This window comes from Notamacropus eugenii, chromosome 1, assembly GCF_028372415.1.
Source record: "Notamacropus eugenii isolate mMacEug1 chromosome 1, mMacEug1.pri_v2, whole genome shotgun sequence".
Taxonomy (NCBI): domain Eukaryota; kingdom Metazoa; phylum Chordata; class Mammalia; order Diprotodontia; family Macropodidae; genus Notamacropus; species Notamacropus eugenii.
In genome coordinates this window covers 605,538,627-605,555,819 of record NC_092872.1, presented here as the reverse complement: position 1 = coordinate 605,555,819, position 17,193 = coordinate 605,538,627, and the positions used below count along the sequence as shown (strand labels likewise).

The 17,193-nt window shown below is 42.9% G+C and overlaps 2 protein-coding genes across 5 annotated transcripts in view; both read right to left on the bottom strand.

The window, feature by feature from the left end:
- Nucleotides 1-11,325, bottom strand: part of NPHP1 (nephrocystin 1) — a 49,228-nt gene extending 37,903 nt beyond the window's left edge. For 2 of the 4 annotated variants that reach the window (XR_011972601.1, XM_072634687.1), the window contains exons 1-2: nucleotides 8,829-9,055; nucleotides 84-157 (exon numbers count right to left, since the gene is read on the bottom strand). Coding sequence is in view for 2 of the 4 variants with exons in the window: in XM_072634687.1 (XP_072490788.1) it covers nucleotides 84-157; nucleotides 8,829-8,897 (143 nt within the window). In the remaining 2 variants the exon portion in view is untranslated. Of the gene's footprint in view, nucleotides 1-83; nucleotides 158-8,828; nucleotides 9,056-9,868 lie in introns of those variants that run through there. The other 2 variants (XM_072634688.1, XM_072634689.1) reach the window with 2 other exon arrangements.
- A 1,506-nt stretch (nucleotides 11,326-12,831) lies between these two features.
- Nucleotides 12,832-16,810, bottom strand: MTLN (mitoregulin). Its single transcript, XM_072634690.1, has 2 exons — nucleotides 16,287-16,810; nucleotides 12,832-13,479 (listed from the first exon to the last, which is right to left on the bottom strand). Exon 1 carries the CDS (start codon nucleotides 16,538-16,540, stop codon nucleotides 16,370-16,372), a length of 171 nt encoding a protein of 56 aa, XP_072490791.1. The 5' UTR covers nucleotides 16,541-16,810; the 3' UTR covers nucleotides 12,832-13,479; nucleotides 16,287-16,369.
- Between the last annotated feature and the right edge of the window lie 383 nt (nucleotides 16,811-17,193).

Genomic DNA, 17,193 nt, shown 5'->3' with positions numbered 1-17,193 from the left:
AGCCATTTCTCAATCAATCTATATTTCATATAACAAACATGGCACTGCTGCCACAAAGTTTATGCTATTTATTAGTATGTTACCTTTGATAAATATCCCGCCTTTTATTGGCATCTAGGGTTCCTTTCAGTTGACTCTCAGAAAGCAAGCGTTCAACCTAAAATAATTATGAAGTGTACAACAGAATTTTATGTTTGGCATTTTGAATTTTGGTGTTACATGACCTTAAAAAGTTTTCATTAATATGCCTTAAAATTCTTATGATATACAATCATACAACTTTGCAAATATTCCCACAAGAGTAAGAGTAAGGGAGTGGAGCCAAGATGGTGGAGTAACAGCACAGACTTTTTAGAGAGCTGCTCCCAAGCCCAGCCAAACATCTGTAAAAAATGGCTCTAAACAAATTCTGGAGTTCCAGAACCCACAGAATGACAGAGTGAAGCAAATCTCCAGCCCAAGACAGCCTGGAAGGTCACAGGGAAGTGTCTATCGAGCCATGGTAGGGGCAGAGTACAGTCCAGCATGGGTCATGCAGGCACAGACAGGCTCTGAGCAGGCTGTGGGGAAACTGAATCTCTCACACCTGTGGTGGTCTCCAGACTTCATGACCCCAAAACTCTGAGGATAAATTGGAAGGTCAATGGAAAAGGTCCATGGGACCAATTCAGGAGAGTGGAGTGGTCTGGCCCCAGCCCCAGGGCAGCTGAGGAGGGAGGGGGCAGAGGAACCTGTGGCAGCCACAGCAGCAGCAGGGGCAGCTACAATCACTGTTTCTGGAGCTCTAGGCCCACAGACTGTGGGGGGATTGAGCGGCTGACAGGACAACACCCACCCCCACTGAAAGCAAAGAACCTTGACAAAGAGCTCAGAAGTAAAGTAAATGGCTGGGAAAATGAGCAAAAATGGGAAAAAGAATCAGACTATAGAATCTTACTTTGGTGACAAGGAAGACCAAAACATGCAAACAGAAGAAAACAAAGTCAAAGCTCCTCCATCCAAAGCCTCCAAGAAAAATATGAATTGGTCTCAGGCCATGGAAGAGCTCAAACAGGATTTTGAAAATCAAGTAGGAGAAGTAGAGCAAAAATTGAGAAGAGAAATGAGAGTGATGCAAGAAAATCGTGAAAAATGAGTCAACTACTTGCTAAAGGAGAGCCCAAAAAAATGCTTTTAAAAAATAGACTAACCCAAATGGCAAAAGAGATCCCAAAAGCCAATGAGGAAAAGAATGTCCTAAAAAGCAGAATTAGCTAGATGGAAAAGGAGATCCAAAAGCTCACTGAAGAAAATAATTCCTTAAAGATTAGAATGGAGCAGATAGAAGCTAATGACTTTATGAAAATTAAGAAATTATAAAACAAAACCAAAGGAATGAAAAAATAGCAGACAATGTGAAATATTTCATTTGAAAAACAACTGACCTGGAAAATAGATCCAGGAGAGACAATTTAAAAATTATGGGACTACCTGAAAGCCATGATCCAAAAAAGAACCTAGACATCATATTCATAAAATTATCAAGGAAAATTGCCCTGATATTCTAGAACCACCGTTCACGTCCTGAAAGAGATCTGAAAAGAAAAACTCCTAGGAATATACTAGCCAAATTCCAGAGTTCCCAGGTCAAGGAGAATATATTGCAGCAGCCAGAAAGAAACAATTTGTGTATTATGGAAATACAATCAGGATAACACAAGCTCTAGCAGCTTCTACATTAAGGGATCGAAGGGCTTAGAATATGATATTCCTGAAGTCAAAGGAACTAGAATTAAAACCAAGAATCACCTACTCAGCAAAACTGAGTATAATAATTTATAGGAAAAAATGATCATTCAATGAAATACAGGACTTTCAAGAATTCTTGATGAAAAGACCAGAGCTAAATAGAACATTTGACTTTCAAACACAAGAATCAAGAGAAGCATGAAAAGGTAAACAGGAAAAAAAATCATAAGGGACTTACTAAACTTGAACTGTTTACTTTCCTATAATACTTGTAACTCTTGAGACTTTTCTCAGTATTTGGGTAGTTGGAGGGATTATACATACACACACACACACATACACACACACACACACGTATAGACAGAGGGCACAGGGCGAGTTGAATAGAAAGAGATAATATCTAAAAAAATAAAATTAAGGGGTGAGAGAGGAATATATTGGAAGGAGAAAGGGAGAAATGAAATGGGGCAAATTATTTCTCTTAAAAGAGACAAGGAAAAGCTTTTTCAAGGGAGGGGAAAAGGGGGAGGTGAGAGGGAAAAACTGAAGCTTACTTTTATCACATTTGCCTTACAGAGGGAATAACATGCACACTCAATTTGGTATGAAAATCTATCTTACACTAAAGGAAAGTAGGGGAGAAGAGGTAAATGGGGTATACGGGGGATGATAGAAGGGAGGGTGAATGGGAGGAGAGGGTAATTAGAAGTAAACACTTTTGAGGAGGGACAAGATCAAAAGAGAGAATAGAATAAATGGGGGGCAGGATAGTATGGAGGGAAATATAGTCAGTCTTTCACAACATGACTTTTATGGAAGTGTTTTGCATAACTATACATGTATAAACTATATTGAATTCCTTGCCTTCATGGTGGGGATGGGTGGGGAGGGAAGAAGGGAGAGAAGTTGGAACTCAAAGTTTTAAAAACGAATGTTAAAAATTGTTTTTACATGCAACTGGGAAATAAGAAGTACAGGTAACGGGGTAAAGAAATCTATCTTGCCCTACAAGAAAACAGAGGAGATGGGGATAAGGGAAGGGAGGGATGTGACAGAAGGGAGAGCAGATTGGGGGAAGAGGTAATCAGAATGCATGGTGTTTTGGAGTGGGGAGAGGAGAGAGATGGGAAGAAAATATGGAACTCAAAATCTTGTGGAAATGAATGTTGAAAACTAAAAATAAATAAATAAATTTTAAAAAAGAATAAGAAAAAAAGAGTAAGAGTAAGTAGGCTCACATGCACATATACTTCTTATATCTGTGCCTTCACTGCATTGATTAGCAGTGCCCAGGGTAGAATTCCAGGCCTGGAGTCAGGAAAACTCATCTTCCTGAGTCGAAATCTGACCTCAGACACTTACTAGTCTGTGACCCTAAGCAAGTCACTTAATCCTGTTTGCCTCAGTTTCCTCATCTGTAAAAGAAACTGGAGGGAAATGGCAAACCACTCCAGTATTTTGCCAAGAAAACCCCAAATGGGGTCACAAAGAATCAGACTGAAACAAGTGAACAACAACATCACTATATCAACTATCCGGAGCAGACAGATTGGAGAGAAAAGGAGAGAAATCTTAGAAATTGTGTGCTAAAGAATGTGAATTTAACATTCAGAGTCAACAAGTCAGCCACCCTAATTCCAGGAATTCTAGGATGATCAATCATCATGAACAAAATGTGGTAAGTTCTTGGGCTATTTGCACTAAAGGAAATAGTCTGGAATTTGGCTCATTTCCTCTAAACTGGTCTTCTGTGGAAAATAAAGTTAGTTTGAAAAATGGTCTAAAAGTTCTCTATATACTCTTCCTTCAAGCCATTAATTGGCTTAATAGACTTCTCATGTCTATGCTGAATAATCTGAATTTTTCTAACCTTTCCTTATAGGCTTCATTTCATAATTATATTTTGCTATTTCATTAAGCAAATCATACCTCCTAACTGTGCATGTGCACGTATGCTAATATTGTGTTCCAAATCTTCTCTCTATATTTTCTCACTTAGCAACTTCATCACTCCAGGGTGTGCTGGAGCCAGCTCAAACTGGCTCAGGGCCCACTGTTAAATTTTCAGTGAGTGCATTTACACCTCAGAAATAAATCAGCAAGTGCTACAAATCAGGACTTTATTTCTTGTTTCATTGACTGTCTAGACTTAAATGATGGAGAAAGAGTTGATAATGCATATTAAACTTAAAACCTTTCTTTTCTTCTGGAGAGTCAGTTGTAAAACATTCACCAGCACATCCCTGAAGTTCCCATGGATAATTATCATTTCTAAGTATATGACTCACAGATCTAAACATTGAACCCTAGTCTCTCTCCTGAGCTCCAGTCCTGCATTTTTGATACTTCAAACTGGTGAACCAAAGGTATCTTCAACTCAAACACAACAAGCTCAAAGCTGAGTTCATTACCTTTCCTACCCAAACTTCACTTCTGGACACTTTTGTTGAGGGCATACTGGCAGTCACCAAGGTTCACAACCCTAGAGCTGCCCTCCATACCTCACTCTCCGTGACTTCACATATCGAGTCAATTGCCAAATCTTGTCATTTCTTCTGTCACACTCTCCCTCACATCTAGCCCTTCTTTCTATTCATATAGCCACTACTCCAGTTTAAGATCTCATCTCCTCTCACCTGGACTATTGCAATAGCCTCTGGATTGGTCTCCTTGCCTCTAGTCTCCCCTCTCTAGTCCTTTCTTCATATAATTGCCAAGGTGACTTTCCTAAAGTGCAGGCCTGACCATATCACTCCCCAGCTCTAATAAAGGTCAATAGCTCCCTACTGCCACTAGGACCAAATGAAAGTTCCTCTGGTTAGCTTTTAAAAAACTCTTTCTAATCTGACCCTGACCTAACTAATAATTTGTAGACTCTATGGTACAGCCCTGATATACCATCTCCAGCCAGGTTGTTTCCATGTTATTGTGAATTTCCACTTAATATCTGCCTCTGAGAATACCTTGTCTCCTTCAAAGCTCTGTACAAGTGCCACCTTCTATATGAAGCCCTTTTTTATTTACCTAGATCAGGGGTGGGGAACCTGCGGCCTAAATGCCACTTGTGTCCCTCTAGGTCCTCAAGGGCTGCTTGACTGAATGACAAGGGCCACATGTGGCCTTGAGGTGACAAGTTCCTCACCCTTGCTTAGACACTAGTGCCCTCCCCACCAAATTTACTTTGTACATTCTTACTTAGTTACAATGCCTGGCATACAGTAAGCACTTGACAAATTCTCTGTGTGTATGTATGTATAGATTATGTATACATGTGTTTGTTCATCTATTTGTCAATCAGTGTTATCTACCCTGGTGTAATGTAAGCTCCTTGAGATCAGGGACTGTTTCATTTGCTGCAGCTGATGGTACAGTGAAAAGAGTACTGGCTCTGGAGTCAGGACGATATGAGTTCAAATCTGACCTCAGATACTTAAGCTGTGTGATTATGGACAAATCAATTAGCCTCTGTTTGCCTCAGTTTCCTCAACTATATAAAAGGGATAATAGAAGGACCCACTTCAAAGAGTTGTTGTAAGGATCAAATAAGATAATATTTGTAAAAATTCTTAGCACATATAAGAAATGACAAGCAGGATGATTTCAGAAAAAATCTGGGAAAACTTACATGAACTGATACAAAGTAAAGTGAGCAGAACCAGAAGACTGTACACAGTAATAGTAATATTGTACAATGAACAACTGTAAATGACTTAGCTATTCTCAGCAACACAATGACCCAAGACAATCTCACAAGGCTCCAGGAAGAAAAATTATATCTACCTCCAGAGAAAAAACTGATCTCATCTGAATACAGACCAAAGCATACTTCCTTCCTACTTTCTTCCTTCCATTTTTGAGTTTTCTTGCACAAAATGAGTAATGTGATTGAATCTATACAGATGTGAAGCTCTAAGACAGCTCTTACCCTTTTTGGTGTGCTGTGTCCCACTCTGACAGTGTACTGAAACTTATGCAGTCCACTCAGAATATGATTTTTAAATGTACAAAATAAAATATGTAAGATTCCAAAGAAATCTAATTATTTTTGGAAAAAAAAATGCTTAGCACAGTGCCTGGCACATAATGCTTGCTCACTGATTGATTTATCTTCATGATCCTCCAGACTCCTCATATGTCTCTTTAGTTTAGAATGAGGTACTTTTTTTGTATGACTAATGCCTAGTACACAGTATTCTTTACCCCCTCAAATTACTTTGCATTTTTTTTTGTCCATAGAAAGGCTGTATCTCCCAGTAGAATGCCTGCTCCTTTATTTTGCCTTTTATCCCCAGTGCCTAGCATGTTACCCTGTACATATTAGGTGCCTAAAAAAATTCTTATTGGATTGACTGGACCCTGATGATTCACCTAATTCTAAAAAGTCGTCTTACTTCTGCTCCTGAAGTGCTTAATTTTAACTATAGCACTGTAGCTCTCATTCACTGTGAAATACTGTGCCTCCAAGAGTTTTTCCTGCTTTTAGAAGAGATAGAACAGAACTGGATATAATACAGATACCTTAATAAAGTTCTCACCTGTGATGGATTACAAAAGGATGAGTCAGTAGCAATATAATTTAATAACTGACCAGATGAAAAACCACACAAGCCTTCCACGGTAATGGGAGTTTAGCTGAAGAAAGATTTCAGAGTGTTGATGGGTGGTACAGTTGACCTCTTCTGTTCAGGGCAGTGTAGTGGCAAGAGCAGAGGAGAGGGAGTCTGGAGACCTGATTTTCATTCCTGGTTCTATTACAAACTAGATAAAAGGAATTGGCCCAGTCTTTTTCACTCTCTAAACCTTCTCAGAAAGGCATAAAATGAGCCACAGAGGATCATAAATTCAGAGCTGGAGATGTTAGAGGTCACTTAGTGGACCTCTTTCATTTTACAGATAATGAAACTGAGGCCAAGAGAGGTAAAGTGATTTGTGCAAGGTCACACAGGAAGTAATTGCCAAAGCCAGTATTCAAACCCAGACCCTGGCTCCAAATCCAGCACTCATCCTACTGCACCAAGGTTCTCTGGTACCCTGCAGTTCTAAAGTTGCATGGTTCTTTGATTGCAACCCTGTCTGCCTCAGGGATGCGTGGAAATCTCAGAGACACTGGTCTCCATCCTCTCTATTGCTATTGCCACCTTCGTTACCATCTTCATTAGAATGTCCTGTCTTCAGTGGAATATCTTTATTACCAACTTGGTAGATTACTGCAACAGTTCCTCACAAAAGATACTGAATCTCAAGGAAGATGTTGTTTCCCTGGAGAGTAAAAGGGAAGTTAGAAAGGGGGGAGGTTGGGGGAAAGATGATGAATTCAGTTTTGGACATGAGTCTAGTAGGCAGTTGAAGATGGGAGACTGGAGATTAGGAAATGCTAATTGCATACAGATGATTTGGATCTATGAAAGCCAATTAGATCATCAAGTAAAATAGGACAGAGGGAGAAGAGAAGAGAAGGGAAGGGAAGGGAAGGGAAGAGAAAAGAGAAGAAAAGAGAAGAGAAGAGAAGAGATGATAAGAGAAGAGATTAGAGCCCAAGAGAGAGCCTTGGGGGATGATGACAATTAGTAGACTCTATCTAGATGAACATTCAGCAAAATGTCTAACAAGTAGGAGGAGACTCAGGAGAAAGCAGTGTCATAGAAACTTTTCATAGAAAAGGAAATCCCCTTCTACCAACACAGGTCTGCATCTTATCTGTGTTACATGGTATCAGAGAATTGCCTAGAAAGGTTATGACTTGCCCAGAGTTAAGTAGCTACTAAGGCAACACTTGAACTAGATCTTCTTGACTTTGAGGCTACCTTTCCACCTAGTTTAACAAATGCTTGTTGAGTGGAATCCACCTTTCCTATAACTACCAAACAGATTTTATCCACAAATTTGATATCAGTCCTCTAAAACCCCACAAAACTTCCAAGGCTCCCTATTATCTACGTTGAGTAGCATTCAAAGCCCTCCAAAGTCTGGTTCGTTCATCCTCTTTACTACTCTGCCTTCTCACTAGATATAGTGCTGCCTTTGCCTCAGACTCTATTCACACCTACCCTTTTGGTTTGTTTAATTCCTACCAATCCTTTCCATGTCCAACTTAAACACCCCCTCTTCCATGAAATCTTCCAGGAAACTGCCACCCTCCTTTTCAATCAAACAACAAGTATTTATAGATTATCAAGTATGTGCTAAGACTGTGCTAGGCAAAGACAGAAGCCCAATGAACAAAACAATCCCTATTTGCAATGAGCTTACATTCTAATGGGGAAGACATTAGAACATATATATATATACACACACACATATATATGCAGCACATAATAGTTATATATACAGAATATATGTACATTTATATACAAATATTTACAATATATATTTAAATAAAATAAAAACAACCATACACAAAGTAATAAGATACAACCTCCATCTCAGGAGGGAGTCATGCTCACTTTCCACTCCACTCTGCCCCTGCACCTCCAGATTACTTCTCTGCCTTGCCACCCTGCTCCTTCCAGCTCCCTTTTTGTATCTTCTCCCATTAGAATACAAGCTCTTTGAGGTCAGGAACTGTATTTTTGTATTGCCAGCCTTAGCACACCTAGCATGGCCCCTGGTGCGATCTTAACAGACGCGTTTCCTATCTACAGGATAGTCTGGGAGGAAGGAGGCAGGAAGGGTCTTCTGCAGAAGTCAGTGACTGCTCTGCATCTTAAAAGAATAAAGGGACGGGGTGGAGCAGAGCAAGGTGGGAGTACATTCCAAACCAGTGCAAACATAGGGAGACAGGAGAAGGAGCAGTATGTATGGGGAAGAGAGAGAAGGCCGATTTGGGGGAACGCAGACCGCAGCGGGCATTCCAGCCCGCATGGGCTCCAGCTCGCACTTGGCCCGGCATCACGATGGAGTGCGGCCAGCTCAAAGGCAAGGGGAGACCGGACTCCAGGGGCTGGAAGCCTCCTGGAGCGAGCGAGTGAGGGATGAAGGGGCGGGGGAGAGGAGGGCGGCCGGGGGGTCCCGGGGTCCCCAGGCCTGTGTATGCCCCAGGCACCGGGTCGGCGGGGCCGGGGAGGACGAGGCGGGAGCCCGGGTCCGGGGAGCCTCGCTACCTGTTGTCGGAGGTCCTGGCTGCGGCGCTGCACCGCCTGCAGGGGCCCGCGGCCCCTCCAGCTCAGCATCCCCGCCGAGGCCGCGTCCCGGGGGCTCCCGGAGGCTTGGTGCCCGTAGTCAAGGAGACCGACGTGGCGGCGGCGGCCGGCGGTGACGCATCACAACGCGCGTGCGCAGAGGCCCAGCCCCAAGAAAAGATCCGTCCGAAGCCGCCGCCCCCCGAAAGCCTCCCCCCCACCAACCCCAGAGTCTACCGGGCTCGGACACGGCGCTGCCTGTTAATGAGCACATGCCAATAACCCTCCGAACTACATGTCCCAGAATGCAATGGCAATGCAGCGTTCCACCGGGACTTTTAGAAAGTGTCCCGCCGCCCGGAGGCCTAGGAAGAGGCGGGACCAGGGAGGTACCGCGGGACCTGCGGGCGTTCGTGCCTTAACGGCTCGCAGAACGTCTTCATTAAGCGCATCCCCCTCGGGGGGGAGCAAGGAGATGTTCCGGGGAGCCCGTTCGGACTCCGAGCTAACTTTGCTTAGTAAATGGCGCGCGAGCTGCCGAGTAAGTGCTCCTTAGGGGCGGGGTAACGCTGGGCACGTCCCTAAGGCCGGGGTTCTCGAGTTAGGCCGGCATGGCTGGAAATGGCATTTGTACCGCCTTCGGCGCTGCGCACGTGCTGCCGAGGGAAGCTAGAGGAGGCTGGGAAGCCGAGCTGATCGGGTGTACTGCCCGGCGTCCGCCCGCCCCGAGGCGGTCCTCCCCGCACCAGCCGCGGCTTCTCCAGACCGTGAATCCTTTCTCAAACCTCGCAGCGTGGCCTCTCCCGCAGAACCTTGCTTCTTATTTTACTGAAAGGTCCCCCGCTCCCCTCCTCACCTCACCTCACCCCACCCAGGGGCCTTCTCCCACCGCTATCCCTTTATCCCTACTCAAATGGGGCAGCCCTTCTTGCCAAGGTAAGCCCCTTTACATGCATTAGCGATCGCATTCCATCCCATCTTTTTCAGCTGATTGCCCCCTTCTATCATCCCAACTGTCTCACCGATCTTCGGTCGTTTCCTGTTGTCTCCCACATGCCGGTGTCTCCCACATCCTCAAAAAAGCCTTCACTTGACCCATCCGTCCCTGCTAGCTGTCATCCTGTATCTCTCCTCTTCTTGGTGCCAACTTCCTTGAGAAGACTTAATAGCTGCTTCCCCTTCCTTTCTTCTCACACTTTTCTTAACTCCCTATAATCTGGCTTTTGACGTCATCATTCAACTGAAATTGCTTTTTCCAAAGTTAATAATGATTTCTTAATTATCAAATCTAATGGACTTTTTTCAGTCCTTGTCTTTTTTGACCTGAGACCTTTGACACTGCCAAAACCTCTCTTCTCCTTTATACTCTCTTCTCCCTAGGTTTCCCTGACTCCTGGTTTCTCCTCCTACCTGACTTCTCCATCTCCTTTGCTGGATCTTCATCTTAAGTCACTGGGGCTAAAGGTGGATGTCCCATAGGGCTCTGGCCTGAAGTCTCTCCTCTTCATCCTCTATACTATTTCACTTGGTGATCATATTAGCTCCTAAGGATTGAGTGATCATGTGCAGGGAAACACCGTCTTCCCAGTCACGCAGGCTCACAATCTAAGTGTTCTCCTCATCCCCTTACTCTTTCACCTCCTATATAGTCTGTTCTCAAGGCCTATATGTTTTACCCTCCTATCTTTCCTTTACTGTACTCATCCAAAAAAGCTGGTGAGGTCCAAACTGTAGTACAATGTCCATGTTGACCCATCTGTATTTTTATTTTCCATGTGTACTACTGCCCAATTTTGCTACCTGATCAATAACACCTTGCATTTCCTTTCACCAACACTGAATTCCAGCTCCCTTCTACACTAACCACTTTAACGGTGGTTGACAGTGATCTATACATATCTATATGGACATGGGTGTTTGCTGAGGGTCTGTCTAGAATTCCCTTCTCCCTTCTCATCTGGCTTGGTGACCTCATCAACTCCCATAGTTCCAACCATTATTCCTATGCAGATGATTCCCAGAACTATGTATGCAGCTCCAACCTCCTTTCTAAGTTCTAGTCTTGTCACTAACTGCCTATTGGGTATTCTGAACTAGATGTTCCAGACAGCTCAGACTCAACATGTACAACACAGAACTTATCTCCTCTACCTCCTCTTCCCAATTTCCCTATTACTACTATCAGTGCCTGAAATAAACGTTCACCCTCCTCACCTCCAACATTAAAGTTTCCCTGACTTCCTTCAAGCTTCAACTCCGGTGGCCTTTCCTAAACTCTTCATACCTCCCCCATCAGTGCCTCCTGAGATTACCTTTCTACTGTTGTTCATGTGTCTGATTCTTCATGACTCCAAGAATTACTTTCTCCATGGGGAAAACTCCATGGAAGATACTGCAGTAGTTTGCCATTTCCTTCTCCAGTGGATTTTGTGTGTGAGAGAGCTCTCCACTATGACCCAGGTAACTGCATGGAATTTTCATTGAGCTATGCAAGCCCCTGTCAACACAAGGCAGTGATCGAGGACAGGCTCTTTTAGAAAAATGGGTTGAGTGACTAGTCAAGGGTCACACAGCTTGTAGTATCTGAGACTGGATTTGAACTCGTCTTTCTGGATCAGCATTCTGTCCTCTTTGTTCTCTCTTTAAATACTAACCATATCTTAGTAATTTGTATGTTGTCTCCATTAGAACATGAGCTCAGGCAGAGTAGAAACATTTTGTGACTTAGTAGGCCATCTGGAATTGCTATGGCCAAATTATTTGGCCTTGAAGACAGGGATGAACTTCTTAACAAATCTAGGTTGTTCATTGGACGATGACAATCAAGCCCATCACCAGGCCTATATCTGAAGGCTTTCCAGTTTGGTAGGACCTTAGGGGGAGGGAAGGTAAAGAAATAGAATGATATAGAATGCTATAATTAGCAGAGCAGGGGGAATCAAAGAGGAAAAGAGATTTACTAAGGGTAGAAGCTCATAAGAACAGACATAAAGAGGCAGCCCAGGACAGAATTTAGAGTTCCAAAGAGTATATTACTATGGTGGTGTGAGTCTAGCACATCTCAGTTTCACGGGGTGAAGAAATAAGCTGATTGTCTTTACAGGACAAAGGGTGTGGAGGACAAGGAAGGAAGAGGTCTTGGATAGAGATAAAGATTCAAGCTCTTTTTCTGGTTGATGCAAAAGTATAAGATTTCAACAATAAAATACTTCACTCGAAATATAAGATGAAACAAGAAAGATGATTAAATGAAAATAAGGAAGAAAAAACTGGACATAAAAACTTCCATTTCCCTATTCTGTAGTTAAAAGCTATACTGAAGCAATCTTTGCAAATTTGCAGATGGCAAAAATAACAAGTCAGTAATAGAGGGCCTACTGGAAGATAGGAATATTAATAAATTGTTGTTAGACCACTGAACTGGTCTAACCATTATGGAAAACAATTTGAAAGTATGCAAGAAAAAGTGATTAAAATGTCTTTTTATCCACAGATACCACTGCTGGGCACCTCAGGCAAGGAGGTCAGACAGAAATACCATAAATATCAAAATATTTGTTGCTACTACAAAAAGTGGGCTAAGAACTACAAACAAGGTGGATGCCCATCAACTGGGAAATTGCTAAATGACTGTTGAATATAAATGTAATGGAATATTTTTGCATTAAAAAAAACAAAACAAACCAAAAGAAAGAACAGTTCTGAGAAACACGAAGATATAAGGTGCTGATGCACTGTGAAGTGGAACCAAGAAAACAATATACACAACCATCATGTAAACTAAAAAGAACAAAGCAAAACATTGCATGTAATTACATGTATGTAATTCCAGTGAACAAGTGTGGCCCTGAAGAAAAGATGAGGAAATGCTCTTTGCTGAGTGTTAAACATTTGTGTGTTTTTGCTGAACTTTTTGTCAAAAGAGAAACTGGGGGAGGAGAAGTATATTTGGATATGACTGTAATATAAAAATAAAAGCCATCAATTAAACTTTTATAATATATATTCAAGTAGACAAATAATTTGCATACATATCATGAAGGGAAAGATTCCTTAAAATAGCACAGATAACCTTGTTCAATAACCTTCTGATTAGCTCAGTTTTCTTCTGTGGAGGTAGAGTGGTATTACTTACTGTTAGTATAATCAAGGGCACTTTTTTCCCTTTAAAAAAACTGTAGTACCTTGGAACTGGCAAATTAAATCAAGAACAGATTACAAAACTCATAGTCAATATTGAATTACTTTAACTCACAGCTTTACAAATTTTTTCACAAACAAGATTCTTGCCAATAACAATACTGTTATAGGTACATTTTGTACTTCTTTGGAATCTTCTCAGAAATTCAAACACACATCTTACACACATCATCTCACTTATTTTCAGAAAGTCCTTGTGAGCAAAATGGCATGTTCAGGTAAAACCATCATCACCAGATGAAATAACCTGATTCTTCTGATCTTCAGTCCTACAAAACTATTCAGTGAATAAGGATATTCAACATTATTTTCTCCTTTTAAAAAAGGAGATTGAAAAGGTATCCAACTTTTTTAATTGTAAAGATAAAAATCCATCGATAAGCTGCAGGAAGAAATAGTTTCTGTCCAATTCTTTACGTCCATCTTCAAGAAGCTGTTAAAAACAGAAATAAACAATTAGTTACATATAACTATTAAATTAATACTTTCCATTAAAACACTTTACAATATTCTGTGAGACTGGGCTACAATTTACCAAATGTATGTAAATGCAAATATTATGGTCCTAACTGGAACTATTTTCTCTCTGGACCTTAAATTTATCTTTAAGACAGAGGAATTGAGTAGGAGGGAAGGGAATAAGCACTATGCTAATTGATCTTACAAAGATCTCTTTTGATTGTGGAGATTAACTGGATTTGAAAGCAGATTTTCTTGACTCCAGGATCCATCTCAATTGCACCAATAGTGGCCTCAGCCTTAAACCCAATTCACTCTGGAGCTCATAGATCGGACAAGTCCCCACCCACCTAGCACAGAGTGATTTAACTGCTAAATAGTAACAGTTTCACTTTTACTTAGGAACCCTAAGGGTCTTCCTCTCCCAGTTTGAGTTTTGTTTTTTTTTTTTAATTAAAGTGGCCACCCCTAGAGTAACTACTTACAGAAGCCTATTCATGGAATGGGTGCATCTCACTCAAAGTGAGAATTGGATAAGCCCTTAGCCTGAAAGGGCCAGAGTCTCCCATTGCATCCTGGGCCATCTCCAGCCTTCCTGATGAATATCAGGCCACTGGACTCAGATTGACTCAGGAGAAGAAAGTGAGTCTGGCAACCTTGCACAGCCCTCCCTCGTTCAAATCAAAGTCAACTGCAAGTCATGTCATCACCTTGATGTCATGGTCCTCTTCGAGAAGGAAGGACAAACATAACTACCAACTAAAGATTATCTGGTCCAAGTCCTTTCTTTTACAGATTAGAAAAGCAAGGCCTGAATAAGTTAAATGATTTTTTTTTTTTGCAAAGTGACAGGAGTAGTGGCAAAGCTGGGATCAAAACCAGTTTTCTCAATCATAAGATATGATTTTAGAGTTGGTAAGGATGTTTGGGATTGGCTAGTCTAATCTTTATTTTCCAGATGAGAAAATTGAGGTCCATAGAAGGGAAGTGACTGGTACAAGGTAAGTAACATATACACTGCTGCAAAAATCTTGACATCCGGTATTTGCACAGGGTATGTGAAAGATCCTCTTAGATGGAAAAGACTAAAAAATGATGACTGAGAGTGTACTCGCTGAGACTCCTAAAGGATTATAATGAGCAGGAACCTTAAATTATATCCCAATGCCTTTATTTCACTTAATTAGGAATCACGGCTCAAATTGGGGAAGTAATTTGCTTGCTAACAGAGCAAAATAGTAACAGAGGTGGGACTTAACCCAAATGCCCAGAATGTTTTCCATACCTACTCAAAGTTTTTATTAGACTTTAAAGAGAGGTGAAGTCTATAAAGTGCTGACCTGAAAGACCCAAGTTCAAGTCCTTCCTGATACATGCTAGCTTGCTGTGGCAAGAATTTCCACACAAATGTTACAGATCCACAGCAAAAACAAAACAACAAAAATCTTTACTTCAAAGGAACTACAAGTCCCAATGCTTCTTAAGAACAAATGAGGCTTTGAAGTAAAATATTTCAGAGCATCCAAAATCCCATGTTTGGGGGAAAAAAAAGCCTTAGATTAAGTATTGTACAATTATAATGAAAAAATGTGGCCCAGAGTCCATCTCCTTCTTTGCAGAAGTGGGAAATTATGAGAGTAGGACGTTGCATATAAATAGTATTAGACCCAATTGAAGTGTGTGACTTTCTTGAACTATTTCTTCTTACCCTTGAACAAAACGTCACAAGAGATGGGCTGTTAGTGGTAGAGGGAAGACAAGATATATATTCCCAATCAAGTCAATGTAAAAATGTCAATAAAAATAAAATGATTTCCATACCATGCCACCAAGGGTGAAAATATCTAAAACTATCTGGCTGTCATCTTTTCAACAAATATGTTAACTCAATGAAAGAATCAATAATTCCAATGAAATGGTGAGTCCCGTCCTTTGACAGTCTGACGATGGAGTTGTCATTCTAGAAGTCTTATGTACCTGGTTCCCAGGTACTTACGAATGTTCATACAGTAAAAAAATTACAATGAAAAAACAATTAATTTTGAAACCTTAAATTTTTTTTTTTAAAAAAGATCCAAACAATCTCAGGAGTTTACTAATCAATGTAAAAGGTGATACACATGCCACCAAAATCCTTTTTCGCATCAAAGTACAATAGAGAATAATCGTTCTCTTTTAACATTTACCTGAGGAATAAAACTTCTCCCAATCTGCCACAGTCCTGTGATGGAAGAGGGGTTTCCGGTCCCTACCTCAGTCTCCCCTTTTCAATGAAATCCTTGTTATCTCTGCATTATCACTAAATCGCCCTGAAACATCCTTCCCTCGGTAACCCGGACAAGATTTCCTTTCCAGCTTGCGGGGCGGGAAGGGATTTTTGAGTGGGGGTGAGGGGAAAGGCAGTACTGGAGAGCATTAGGAAAGCATACACGTGCACACATCAAAACAAAAACCCCACGCAGGAGGGGGGCAGTGCGGAAGACACCCGCACGTGGGCGAATGTGCCGGCCCCCTGCCCCCGACAGGGCTCCTCCTGGCCCAGGAAAGCTCACCCGCCCTCCGACTCGTTTCTGAGGTTTCCAGCATGGCCTCTACTTCTCCTTAAGGCCCCCACCAGCTCGAACCCGGGTCCCCCCCAGCAAAGGCGGCGCGGCCCAGACCGAAGGCCAGGTCCCCAAGGTCCCCCGGGGGGGGCAGGGCTGTGACCTTCGAGGCCCCGGCGGTCCGGGGCGCTCCCTCTCTTTCCCACCCGTGTCCGAGGCCCCGGCGGCGGCTACTCACCGCGAGGCTCCGGACCGAGAGAGGCGAAACGGGCCGGGCCGGGGTCCAGGCCCGCGGGGAGGGTCGGGTCGGGTCAGGATGGCTCAGTACAGGTCCAGCCGCCTCTGCGTTTCTTGCAGCTGTTCCTGCAGCCGCCGTTTCTTCCAGCTCAGGAAGCGCCTCCACATGCGGCACGCCTGCCAGCCCAGGAAGAAGCCCGAGGCGAAGGACACCACCACGGCCACGCGCAGCTTCCGATCCGCTATGTCTTTCATGGCGAGGACTGCCCGAGCACCAGGCACCGGACACCAAGCGCTCCGTACGGCAGCCCGGCAGGGACAAAAATGCTTGCACTCCGGCGGCCCCCGAGGAAGTTGGGGCGGGGTGAGGAGGAGCAGAGAGGAAAGCCAGGGTGATGGATGTGCTGAGTGCGCCTGTGCGTCCTTGCGCCGACTCGCCCTGGTTTGTGCGCAGTGCGCCTGCGCGTCCTTGGTCAGACTCGCCCTGGTTTGTGCCCAGTGCGCCTGCGCGTCCTTGCCCAGACTCGCCCTGGTTTGTGCCCAGTGCGCCTGCGCTGGTCTCCGGCTTGCTGAGATTCGGAGAGGTCGGGTAGTGAAACTGATCCGCTAGGTGCCTGTACTGTTTGTGCGGGGCATTGTGCTAAGAGCTGCGGGTACCGAGAAGGGCACCCTCACCCACCGCTGGCAGGACGTTTCTAACTTCAATGAACTCCTTATGGGAGTTCACACAGTACTGTTGACCTGAACAGTTTGTTAAAGAAAAGGCAACAGGCTAAGTGCATACATTTTATGATTTAATTAATTAATTCCCTTTAAAGAAAACAATAACAATGCATTGTGGAGTCAGAAAAATATTCTGACTACCTGGTACAGAAATCTTCTGGCTTATATACATTTCAGTGTAGGAA